General features: G+C 40.1%; 1 protein-coding gene across 2 annotated transcripts in view; it reads left to right on the top strand.

Moving 5' to 3' along the window:
- The window catches only part of tanc1b (tetratricopeptide repeat, ankyrin repeat and coiled-coil containing 1b), a 118,446-nt gene that overhangs the window by 99,518 nt on the left and 5,394 nt on the right, over positions 1-13,534 (top strand). For both annotated transcript variants that reach the window (XM_073473024.1, XM_073473025.1), the window contains exons 14-22: positions 82-190; positions 420-542; positions 3,131-3,367; positions 3,485-3,670; positions 4,304-4,382; positions 10,880-11,013; positions 11,156-11,279; positions 12,660-12,835; positions 12,988-13,120. In XM_073473024.1, coding sequence (XP_073329125.1) covers positions 82-190; positions 420-542; positions 3,131-3,367; positions 3,485-3,670; positions 4,304-4,382; positions 10,880-11,013; positions 11,156-11,279; positions 12,660-12,835; positions 12,988-13,120 — 1,301 coding nt within the window. The remainder of the gene's footprint in view (positions 1-81; positions 191-419; positions 543-3,130; positions 3,368-3,484; positions 3,671-4,303; positions 4,383-10,879; positions 11,014-11,155; positions 11,280-12,659; positions 12,836-12,987; positions 13,121-13,534) is intronic.

Raw genomic sequence — 13,534 nt, 5'->3', positions numbered from 1 at the left:
GAGTTTCACATTAAGTTTGTCATTCTTTTTGTTACGTATTCTGCTTCACCACTGAGTTTCCTTTCCTGTTTCCTCACCAAGGACTGGCCACGCTCTCATGGCTTTCATGCTTTCGCGCCAAGAGGGGAAACTGAATCGCCAGCAGACCATGGAACTGGGACATCACATCCTCAAAGCACACATCTTCAAGGTAGACCTATGGGACCTATACATGCTCTGTACATCCATATTTGATTGATCCCCTCTGGGACTTTCATGCAGTCACTCTCTTTTTATTTATGTATGGTGTGAGTTCAGCAGAGGATAAGCCATGGGACGTGAAGAGAAACACTGACAACTTGTGCAGCTCAAGTTCATTGACTTTATGTATGTGTGTTTGTGCATTCATATATGCGGTGTGTGTGTGTGTGTGTGTGCAGGGCCTGAGTAAGAAAACAGGTGTGTCATCCAGCGTGCTACAGGCTCTGTGGATCAGCTGCAGTGCCGATGGCCTTTCTGCAGCCTTGGCGTCCCTGAGGAATCTTTATACACCCAACGTCAAGGTAAAGATGTTCTGCAGCTCTATACAACTATACTCTAACAACCCGTTAGCTGATTACAGGATAAAAGATGGAAATTAAGTGATGCTTATTTTTAAACAGCAAACATTTGCTGGTTCCATTTTGTCAAATGCTTTCTTAGTTTTATACCAGTGTTAAAAGAATCTTCTCTCGTTTTTTGATTGCTGTTCAGACAAAATAAGAAATTTGAAGACATCACACTGGAATCTGGTAGATTTTTAGTATGAATAGTTAATGAATTCATCCAAAAACTACAAACACACTCTACATGGTGACAATCTAATCTCAACAAACATTTTAGAGTCCAAATAATTTCACTAAAACTCTCGAAACACACTCAGGATGATTAGTAGACAAAGTATTTTTAGAAACATACGACATCCTCAAATGTCCCCCCTGAATGCTTTGGTAATTCCACAGATGGCAATTAAGTTGTGAATTATTATAAATGTCACGCTCTGTTCTTTACACGTACTTAAGGGGATGAGCGTGAGCTCAGCACAGATTAACAATGGAAACCATCATGAAGGCATTTTGAAGATGCTCATCATTCAAGACTGATGCAACTCGATTCTTGTCTTATGGTCGTCTCTTGTTGGCAATGCCAAAAGCAAATACTGGCAGGCAAAAGTGTAAATGAACACACAAATAATTAGAGTAAGAGTGGGTTAATACCCTGACCTCTTAAAGTTGCTTTTTCTGTCAGACCAACAGTCAAAAAAAGTTTTCAAAATAGTTGAGGATTTCAGCTCTGGTATAAGGATAATGTTTATCTATAAATGAAGTTAAAAACATGTACAAAAAATGTATGAGGGTTTTCACAGAAAAAGCAGCAAAAATGCTTACAGCGCTATCAAGAAGATGACCATGTGACTTTATGTCAAACAATATTGTGTCATGTGTTTAAATATAAAAGCTGAAACCTCTGTGCTTCACCAGCTCTTGCATTTGCTATTTTCTTCACATTTTCTATTTCCTTATAACATCTCACAATAATTGAGATTTTTCTCACAATTCCCTTTCTTATATTTGGTTGCAGTTTGTCCCATTGCACGTCTCAGTATGTTCAGGACAATGATAGATCTACGGTGTGCGTGTCTTGTGTTAGCAATTAATGTAGACTACAGCAAATGAAAAGAGAGTGTCAGTGATAAAAGATGTTCTATGTTCCATTGATTAATTAAGAATGGTTTGCGGGATCACAACCTCTTATTTGAAGATAAGAAAATGTGTTCTTTAAAAAAGGCAGATGCATTTAGTTTGCATCTTGTAGCTGAATAATATTTCCAAACTAAAGTAGTAACTTGCTTATTTCACACAGCCATGTATGTGTCAGATAATTCCCTGGCATCCTTGTTCTCTAATACACGGCTGGGAGAAATGAAAAATGTATGCAGGAAATTAAGAAGTTGGGTATCGATGAAATGTGTGCCAGGATGAGGAAAAAAGGAAACGTGAGGAGTTAAAAGGTCAGCACAAAATGAATGGAGAGAAAGTCATACAAGGATAAACTTGTGCAATGTTGTATTCTGTTTGAAGCTAAATTATCCTACATTTCTTCTAGTGTTTCCAATGTTGTTCCATCACTTGCTGTTGTCTTCCTCTTTGTCTATTTGCAAGTTATTTTGTGCAAGTCCAAAATCCCTCAAAGATACTTTCACTGAATTACCTTGTTCTGTCCTCTGGGGGAAAAAAAACAGAGGATCCCCATTAATTTACTCCACATTGGATCCAACAAATAACACACAGTTTCATTTCCTGTTGTCGGATGCTCATTTGGCTCCTTGGTTGTGTTTGACGAAGCATTTATTATTGATTTCCTCAACGTGGAAGAGAATAACACACTTGATAATTGCCTTCAGTAGAATGTGACCACTTCATTTGGTGTCTGACCTTTCTCAAGAGTAGGCTGAATCAAATGAGTAACAAGAGGAAAACCGAATGTATCTTAAATTCTGAGATCCTGCTGCTGTTCAAATTAGACATTGATGACGGTGTTTGCAAATCCTGCAAAGTTAAATTGGAAACATTCATAAGCATAGCAAGTAGTTATATCCCCATCTCTTGTTGCACATATTGCATACAAACTCAGGTTGTGTATTGTTCAACTTTATTATAAATTCTAGTCAGGATCTCATCTTTTCTAAAGATAATGAATGCCGTTGTGACATAGTGTGGGATTAATGTTTTTCTACCTTAGAACGTACTTTTTGAGAGGAATGATGAGTGCATAAGGCTATAATTCTGTCATCCAAATGTTTAAGATTCTTATTTTGCTATTCGGGTCTATTCTATACACAAACATCTGTTGCATGTCTGTCCGTTCTAGGAGAGGGATCCCTCCTCTGTTGCTCTTCCCGAGCTTCTTCCATTTCTCCCCTTTATAGGGTTTTTTGCCAAGTTTTTCCTCATCTGAATTGAGCGTGCAAGGATAGAGGGAATCATATGTTGTACAGATTGTGAAACTCCATGAGAGGGGTTACACATGCAATTAAGATGATACAAGTGCAAAGATGGAAACTTTGTTCTGACCCAGCTGTCTGTGTTGGCATTTTTATTTGTACCACCAGGTGAGCCGTCTGCTGATGCTGGGTGGGGCGAACGTGAATTACCGCACGGAGGTCCTGAACAACGCTCCGGTGCTTTGCGTCCAGTGCCATCTCGGGCACCAGGAAATTGCCTCCCTGCTCCTCGAGTTCGGGGCCAGCGTAGACGTGGTGTCTGAAAATGGCATGAACCCATTGTGCTTCTCAGCCGCTGCAGGACATTTGGGACTTGTCATGCTGCTCTGCAAGCGGGGTTCCAAGGTGAGGAGTCTTCACAGACTAGTGCAGCTCATAGCTCAAAGCTTTTGAAAACATACAGTTAAATTTGCCCATGTTGGATTTATTTCCTCAAAGCTAACCATGCTGTATTTCCACCAGGTTGATCATGTAGATAAGAGTGGCCAGTGTGCGCTGGTCCATGCCGCTCTCCGAGGACACCCAGACATTATCCAGTACCTGCTGGAGCTTGAGTGGAGTGCTGAGGGGCAGCAGCAGGACTACGCTCTGAAGAACAAAGCTCTGCAGCAGGCTTTGATAGCAGCTTCCAGCATGGGACACACACAGGTCCGACTGATGCACGCAAATATTTTACTTTTCACACAATCAACCCTCACCAAATAAAAACACTGAATCTACATGAGGATATAAATCCCCACCAAAAGAGATGTATTTGAAGGCTTTCCTCAAAATACATTCCAAAAATGAGCTTGAGGAAAATTCGTTTTTTTCATACTTATTGTGAAACCAAACAAACTGTCACAGAGGGAACAGTAGATGAAATTTGAGCACATCTTGTTTGTAGTGATGATGACTTAAAGTGTTATTCGGCCTTGTCTGTCTGAAATCAGGATTCACAGATCGATCACGGTGCCTTCAGCTGCCCGGGTGCGATGCAGGCTCAAGGTTTATTTTGGCTTCCTCATTAGTTGGAATCTCAAGGCCAGGCTTAACATATAGGAACTTGGCCAAGCTAAGCTGTCAGCCAGCATGTAGAAGGATATCCTGTTAAGTATTAATCAGATTGGACTCACATAACCTCATACCTGTGGTTCCCTCTCTGTTTGCTCAGGCAGCAATATCCCATATTTTTGTTGTTATTCTGCTACAAAATTAGCATGTTATAAACCTCTTGAAGGTTTACTTGATGTCTTATGCTGAAACAGTATGCCATTAATCTAAGTTTCGTTTTTTTGGCAGGTTGTGAGGGGCTTGCTGGCGTTGAATAATGAGCATGCTGTGCAAATTGATAGCCACGACACTCTGTGGGGAGAGACAGGTATGTTTTTCATCCATCTTTTAGCATTACGTGGCTCCCTGGTATTATCGCTTGCTGTTTTAGCATTCTGGACCTCACTGCCGTAATTGCGTGCTGCAGTGGAAGGTCTTGTGTCTCTCTTCTGCTCTCTGTTTGATGCAGAGGCTGCTCATCCCAAATGTGTGTGCAGTTTGTAGGGCTGTTTCCTTGTTTTTCTGTGCTGTACTCTGGTAAAAGCATTACTTATTGTGGGTCATGTGGGTTTCTACTTAGAGTTTGGTCAACACAGCATTTCCTTTGAACATTGATTTTCCAACATACAGTATCCCCTTGGTGCTCTGTGTTAAGATACTGGCAACAGTTTGGACATTTTGAAGCTACTCCACCATCTGTTGTATACATAGCTTGTCATATTTGGGTTGTAGGAGAATAACCTAAAGATTATAACCTTGTAACTTTAGATTTTCGCTTGCTGTTGATATTAATTCAACCATTTTTTTTCTGAGAAGGTTTTTGAGACAACTGCTAAGCATGTGCTTCTGCCTGATTAAAGAAAGGGTGAAAATGAGCATGCTAATAAAGAGTAGATGCTGTGAAGAATGGCTGTTGTTAAATGGGATTTCCAGTCTTTTTAAACCTGGGCAATATATTTACATGTTTTGGTGTGTAAATGATTCAAACTTATGAAAAGTTTTGGAATTTGAAACAATTAGATTCAATTACGATTCAATGACTGGAATGCAAAAGGATTCTAGATGCTTCTTGATGTATCTTGATCTCAATTTTCTATATTACTGCACATGGCTACTTTCCCTCCGACATATCTCCTCACATGAGTAACGTCAGCCCAGTGTCCGCCCACAATTCAAAGCATGAGAGCAACGTTGCAATGTTACTCAAAACTTTATTGTCCCGCTGAGGCCGGAAAATCAACACTCAACATATACTGTAAACTCTCGATTATGCTCTGTCTCTGCATTGATGCAGAATCTTCCACGTCCGCATCACGATGCATCCAATAATCGAGAAATTTCCACAACTCCAGAATCGGCCCAATAGATCAACTCATCTGGCTACCATGACATGGCTGCAAAGTAATCCTTAGCAATCCGTAGTATTCTGTAATCCAACTCCTGTCAGAATTACAAAAAGATTTTGCCACTGACTGTGGTTGTTATTCTAAGAATTTGACAACGTTACAGACACGATTCAAACAGAGAGATACCTTCTTGTTGAATAATCTCATCCTCTTAGTTACAGTATCACATACACACATCTTGTTCAAGGAGAAGCCTCGCTCTGAAATCTTGCAAAGTGAGTTGTCAAAGTTGTTGCCTCATGTAGAAAGTCAAGTTTGTTCAAAAGTCAGCCATGACTTTGCAATTAAATTCTTGCTGGCAGTTCCACTAAGTCACGGCTGCCCAAAGTCATCCTGCCATGAAGGTCAGTATGGCCCTCCAGATGTGTTGAGAGAAAAATATTTAAAAACATTTTTTTTTAATTCTAATAATGTTCATGCTATTAATTTTTTTGTGAGATATAAAGGTTCTTTAAAAAGGAAGGATCCCTCATAATTAATTATTTTTCATCATTTGAGCACGGCTGGCAGTGACACTTGCAGGAAGGAAACTTGGTCTCCAAGTACTATTTTGCATCTTAATACAATTTAATACAATTAAATTTGGTCCATGGCCGCTCTAATCAAACTCCAATTCTTCTATCCAACTCTTTTCCACGGTTTTCCTGCAACAGTTCACCTCTCGCAAGATTTCAGAGCAAGACTTCTCCTTGAGTGAGACTTGTGTATCTAGTTACAAAAAGGATCGTATTATTTAACAGAAAGATCTATCTACACTTCTAGTGGATTTTACTTTGACAGTCATGTCATGGCTGTCAGCTGAGGCGATCTACTTGACTGATTCCAAAACTTTTGATAAGTATGAGTCATTCAAACACCAAAACATGTAAATATAGGGTCCAGGTTTAACAATACTGGAATATTCCTTTAATGCCCTGCAGGCCGTGGCTGTCAGTTGTGAAACTGGTTATTGGAGAGCGATATTTTGAACAGATATTACACCTTCTGCAAGGGTCCAGAAACTTAGATTTTAATTTTTAGCCATCGCAGAGGTGATGTGCGTATACAGAATATATTTACTTGAACATGTGCTTGGTGTTCTGGTTTCTAGTTAAAGTACTAAAACTATTTTTTGACACATTATGTAAGTTTCAGACAGGGGCATTGTTAGAGCTGCATGTTTCGAGATGTTGGACACGTTTGAAATGTTGCCTCTCATCTTCAGCTTGAGTCTTTTCTTGCTCCAAGAGCTATAAATGTTCAAATCTCACCCCTTCTTATTTGACAACAGCGTTTGATGTGTTTTATACCAGAATAGATTGAGAAAAAGAGAATTTTAATAATAGTCTGTCTACGCTATAAGCCAGCAGGATTTAGCACCAACAGTTTGGTGCTACAGGAATGTAGGTCAGCCTATTAGTGGAGAGGCTGTCCACAGTGTGGTTAACTGGTGCTTGTGGCCTTCTAAACGACTGGAGGACTTCAGACCTTATTACAGTCCTGGGACAAAGAGTCGTCCCTCTGAAATATTCCTTTATAGAACCGCTGTTCTGTTTCCACTGATATGACGTGAGTCCGGTACAATCCAAACACCTGCCTTCTCATTGTTGAAAACATTTGTCCAAAGCTTTCGACTGTATCACCAAACATGATATGTAGCCTCGCTTCCATAAACATCTGAGCCACCTGTAGCTGCTGCAGTATTTACCTCTCAGCTCCATTTACAAAGTGGATGTTAAATCACAAACGGCACCCTTTTGAACATGCCCCTCTAAAGTAATGAAATATTAGGTCACAGGTTGAAATTTGCTGAGCTGTGGCTCCACTGACCTGAACAAACCCTTGACATGACTGCGCATTCAAGTGTTTTTGCACCCACGTGGGCCAGGCTCATCTGCATTCAGGAAAAAGTGGTTAGTAAAAAGCTCTTGTAAAAAAGGAGGCCTTTTCTGCAGACATAAAATGAATATTTAGTGGTGTGTTGCAGGTAGAGAGAGTTTACAGACAGTAAAAATGACTCAAACAACAGAGATGATTAGCACTGAGAGGTATATTAAATCTCAGTTTCATCTTTTATACTATTCATCACTCAGATTTAATATCCAACCTAGTAGCAGCTACTGCAGAGAAACCAAAACTGACAAAGCTCCTGAAACATCCCCTTAAAAATTGCCCATTCATCTGAAACAATTCTCTGATAACAACCTGTCTCTGTGAACATTTATTTCACCTCTAAAATGCAGTGGAATATTACATCTCTATGCAAATAGGCCCACTGTCTCCTGTGTTTAAATAGAGGCAGATTGGATTGTGCATCTGTGCAAGCTCCATCTTTCAAAATCCCCTCTTAGGATGCAAAACTCTCCCTCGTTATGCAAAGAAAGGTAATTTAACTGCACAGAGTCATTCTCAGTGTTGTGAGCAAACAGCGGCAGGGTTGGCTGAAGGCGAAGACCAACAGATTCTGGTGTTGCAGGAGTGTAATCTCTTGTAAATCCTACATTATTTTATGATATATTTAGTTGATTTTAGTGAGTATATTATTCTCCTCAGTTGTTATTCAGTAATCCTTTTAAATCATGACATATTTATTTTATTTAGGATTTAGTTTTGCTCAACAACACAAGACTTTAGGCTCTGGGACTGCACTGGAGAATAGCTGCCCACTGCTTTTAATAACTAGGATGGATCAATACAGGAAACAAATTCTGAGAATACTCAGTACAAAATTCACTTTAAGTCTTTTCTTCCTCGGTACAAGGCTCAGCTATTTTTCTTTCATATTTACAAAGAGCGCAAGTGTTCGTACTGTATAATAAGAGCCCAGCATGAGCTCGCCCAGGCATCTATTTGTGGCTTTGCTCAGGTGCCTGGGGAAAAGATGCTCTTTATTCTCGCATCAAGTGACAAACACCTGCATTTTTACTATGTGCACCGAAACCAACACTGTGCTTAGGGTTTTCTGATGTGAAGATCTTCCTCTGTGGGCTTCTTTTCTATCAGCGTTTTGTCGGAAAGATTCTTCATCCAAACTAACATGCTTGTGCATAAATACATTCTCCCCGCCAAAAAAACATTTTAAATGTCCCTTTATGAGCTGCTACAGATATTGCTCATTTCTCTCTTCAACATGGAGCAGTTAAAAAAAAAAAAAAAAACAGAATTTCCAGGTAATAGAATTTAAGTACTGCCTGCGTGCTCAGTGTAACGGCATTTCTTATGTAATTGAGCATCTGCTGCGTCCCCGGGCAAAGCAAACGTGCCATTTTACAAAAACAATCAACCTCTCTGTGATGCCTTTTTATAAATTGCCTGCAACCTTTTGCAATTGCCATTTTGTCAATGATTGAGTCATACTTAATTGAGCATCTGAATTAAGTTTACCCTGACAAAAAATGCATTAGCTTAAGCAATGATAACATTAGCAAGGACAAATTGAAAAATCCCAAACTATAGGGAGGAATTATTATTAAAGCCTTTGTTGTTGTTGTTGTTAAAAAGGTTGTGGTTAAAAAGGTTGTGGTTAAAATGCCAGGTCAAAACCACTTTGTTGTTGCTGGTGTCTCAGGTTTCTTCAGCCTGGTGGTGACGTGCTGGTGAATAGGGACATTTTTGTGTGTTTACATTGTAAATCTGTTTTTATCAGACAGTGATTTAGCGTCTCCTCCTCAAAACACTGTCAAGGCAGCTTTGTAGGTGGGCTAGAGCAGAGATGAGACAAGGCTGATGAATCGCTTACAAAACAAAAGATAAGATAAAATAAGGCAAGACTTTATTCGTAATACTGAAGCAGGAAGTCAAACTGAAAACAACAAAAGATGACGTTAGAAAAATGAGCTTCTGACATGTGTTCAGAAAAGTCTTTGTGTGATTACTGTAAATAATTGAATAAATTCACTTGGCATGGAGAAGTTCAAAGTACCGTAAGACATACAGGTGCTGGAAATCCTTGAAAACACTGGAATTTTAATGTGGTGTAAAGTTGGAAGTGAATTACTTTCATAATAAGTTGTTTTATGTTGGCTAATCAGATTTATAATGCAGAGTCTACTTCTCTTTTTTTGTTTTCATTAAAATGTTCACCCTTCTGTAGAAAGTTATAATGATTTTTCATTTTTGGGTGAACTTCCTCTTCCTCCCTTTAATCTCACTATTATTTTCTTGATAAACTAAGATAGTTGTTTGGTCTAAAAATGTCAGAAAATGGTGAAAAATGTTGACTGGTGTTTCCCAAAGCCTAGGATGATGTCCTCAAATGTCTTGTTTTGTCCACAACCCAAAGATATTCAGTTCACTGTCATAGAGGAGTAATCGATTAATCGTTGCAGCTCGAATATGTACATGAATATGCAGAAGTAAGTTGCTGGAAAAACTTGAAATACACTTCAAGTGCTTGAATTTGACTACGGAAACTCATGTTGAAGAATAAAACCAGTTCTGTACAAACAGGCATCACTTTCAAATATCAACACACTGTACAGCTGTTGACACCATGCTTAATGTACTCTGAGATCATCCCAGGTGCTGCTAATGTCTCTCCCTAGAGCACAAACAGAGCCTAAGTTTAGCTGCTCGGAGTCATTGTTCTTTACTCTGCTGTGTGTGAGGATATCCATATTTTGAGCAGATGGAGGGTGGGGTTGTTTGGCTCTGATGGCTGTTAAACCAGATGGATGATGTCAGTCAGATACGGAGGCTCAGCAGCAACGCGAGTCTCTCAGAGGTGAATTCGAGAGCAGAGCTGCTCTGGTTCTTTCGGTGGATCTCATTCTGTTTTGACAACCAGCGCTCATTTAAGACCGGTCCATCTGCTGCCGTACAGCAGCATCCGGTGAAGAACTGGTGGCATCGGACATTTCAAGAATTCGTCTCTGTTTTCTTCACAGCGCCAATTAATACTGGTTGTTTTCCTTTTTGTTAAAAATGAATTAGACGCAGTTAATTCCAATTAATTGTGGTCTGAAAGATAGAAACTATAAACAAGAATGGGCGTTGAACAGAATTGTTTGACTTTGTTGTTTAATGTTTGTCTGCTGATGCATAAAATGACTGAATTCTCGTCTCTCTGTGCAAGGCCGGGGGAACTTGAGGCGGGAATTTAATGAGTTTAATAAGCATAACATAATTGTCTGTTTTTAAACTCAATTAGCACTGAACATTAGCCTGCATTTCTCTACTCATAGGAGGGATTCTGGGATTGCAAACACTGTTTCTATCCAGGCCTTTCCTTTCACACATACTCAAGAGTTACTAAAGACCCAAGACATTGCTCATGAACAGTATTACTTTGTACTGTACACTGTTTTATTATGTTAACTAACCTTCTTACTGTACAGTGTCCTCTTTGTCTTACCATAACCTGTTCCTCTGTACAAGTCTAAATAAAGGCCTACATCACTCCTAACATCTGCATGTGTGTCCTCCTCTCTCCTCTCTTTAGCCTTGACAGCAGCGGCAGGTCGGGGGAAGATGGAGGTATGCGACTTCCTGTTGGAGCAGGGGGCGGTGGTGCAGCAGGTCAACCGGCGGGGGGTGTCTCCTCTATTCTGCGCCGTCAGACAGGGACACTGGCAGGTGAGACATGTGGAGAGGCTTTTCTGTCCAAACTGCAACAACATCTCAACATCTTCTTCCTCTACACAACTATTACAGGTTTCATGTTCTCATTGTCTTTGTACACCTGGATGTTTGACGTCTGTTTTTGTCTGTTTCCTAGATTGCAGAGCTGCTCTTGCAGCACGGTGCCGACATTAACATCAGCGACAAGCAGGGCAGGACCCTACTCATGGTGGCTGCCTGTGAGGGTCACCTGAGCACCGTCGAGTTTCTGCTTTCTAAAGGTGAGCTACGACGACATCCACCATTATTGTCATTCACTGAGAAATTACAGAGCATCCAGAACTCATCAGCTGGATTTCTTTGATTGGCAGTGTGTGTAAGTGCACAAATATTCTAAATTTGATTATATAGAACAAATTACAATGTTTATTTACAATAACGTCCAGGTGGAGAACCGCTGCATGACACACTAGCTTACATACAATTAAATTGTCTTTTTTCATGATGTTATTTCAAAGTGTGTACATCTGATTAATCTTAAATGCATGTTTGATGCTGTCATATCTCATTAATAACAACACTTCGACTAGTTTGGAGACCTAATTAACCTGTTGGGCCTCAGGCTAAAGAAAATTGGAGCGTGAGTTTACCCCAGACTAGCAGTTCATCTGAGTTGTCGCTGGGTCTTTATTCAAGACGCTAGCAAAGAAACACAATACATGAAGGAAAAACAGCAGAAACATCAGATGGGTCAGACCACAGTGTTTAACAATTTATCTTTAAATGTTACAGTCACTGCTGAAAATGACAAGAACAATGTTTGCAATTTCAAATATCTCCACAATGCAAATCAACCACCAGAAAGTGACTGTGTAAATGTCATGGGGATTCAGTCTTTAATCGAATTGTAAAAAAAGAAAAAAGAAAAACAGACCGATTGTCAAAATTGTGAACATGTTCAGTAGTGAAAAAAACCAAGAAGTGTAGGAGTCACACAACATCATTTTTATCGTCTAAAAAGCAAGTTTAGGTCAAGCCAAAAGAGTGAATAATTGAACACCAACCGTGCAGTGATGATGTCAGAGAGTTCACTACCCTGGAGCGATTTGCCCTCCGAGAAATCAAATAAAAGTCCTGTTTGGAAATACGGTTTTTGGACAGTAGATGACAAAATTGTATAACCTCAAAATAAAGTTGCATGCAAGCTATGAAGCTTCAGCTAGCTCGCAACCTAAAGGATAACCTCTATAATAATTACACTATGGAATAATGTATCATTTAATCACTCTGAGAGACAGCACGTTCTCAGTTCTAGCTCTCGTACGGAAAGAGAAAGATCTGCAGTTTTTAAGTGAAGTTTTTATTCAGTATTTATTCGTCTATTATGTAAAGTGTATATCTGATAGGACATGTTCACGTTGAATAAATTAACCTATTATAGTAGTTAAGCCTCTTTGTATTGGTTTGCTTTCTTTTAGGCATAATGCACAAAAACAGATGAAGAAAATGTTTCAAACGAGGAAAGAGATAATTAAAGTGGCTAAATTCTTTGGTTGGAACTCAAGTATTTTTCTTTGAATGATTAATCGAATAACCGTTTCGACAGCCCTGCTGTTTGTGTGTTTATATGAAGTGTTTGACGACTGTTGTTCGTCTCGAAGGTGCGTCTTTGACTTCGTTGGACAAGGAGGGACTGACACCCCTGAGCTGGGCATGTTTAAAAGGACATAAGAACGTAGTGCAGTTTTTGGTGGAGAAAGGTGCGGTCATCGACCACACGGACAAGAACGGACGAACTCCGCTGGACCTCGCCGCCTTCTACGGCGATGCAGAGATTGTAAGCAGGAGACACAAACGAACACTGACACCCTTCATTCAGACTTAATCTAAAGCATCCCTGTGCCATTATTGAACACATACTGTTGTGCGTTAGCACTTGACTGTCAACACACTGTTTGTGAGTTTAAAACCGTTGGTGATCTCACGTAGGTCCAGTACTTGGTGGAGAGAGGAGCAGTGATAGAGCATGTGGACTACAGTGGGATGAGGCCTCTGGACCGGGCCATAGGCTGCCGGAACACGTCGGTGGTGGTTACTCTGCTGAAGAAAGGGGCCAAGCTCGGTAAGCACGCTGCTTTTTTCAACTAAAAAACCCACCCTATAGCTGGAATCTGTACATACATGCCTGTAGCTTTGTGTGCAGATACTCTAAACTGTCTTAGTAAAGACAAGAACTCTGAGTGGAGCTTGCTTCTGTCTTGCTCAGCATCTCATGGTACCAAGAATAAACTCAGACTAATTTTGTGGAATGTTGTGGAAGAAAACAGTTTCCATTCCTGCTTTTTCACTCACTGTTCAGCATGTGTGTGTGTGTGTGCTCACTTTTACTGGCATGTCAGTGCATGTGTGTGTGTGTGTGTGTGTCCCTCTTCTCCCTCATGTGCTGCTCGGCTAATTTAAGAATGTGACTTATCACCTAAATGACATTCATAGAGCTATCTGGGTCCGCGGCTTATCTGCGGTGCACTCTGCCGTA

The sequence above is a fragment of the Pagrus major genome, chromosome 9, assembly GCF_040436345.1.
Source record: "Pagrus major chromosome 9, Pma_NU_1.0".
NCBI lineage: Eukaryota > Metazoa > Chordata > Actinopteri > Spariformes > Sparidae > Pagrus > Pagrus major.
This window is presented reverse-complemented; position numbering and strand designations above follow the sequence as displayed.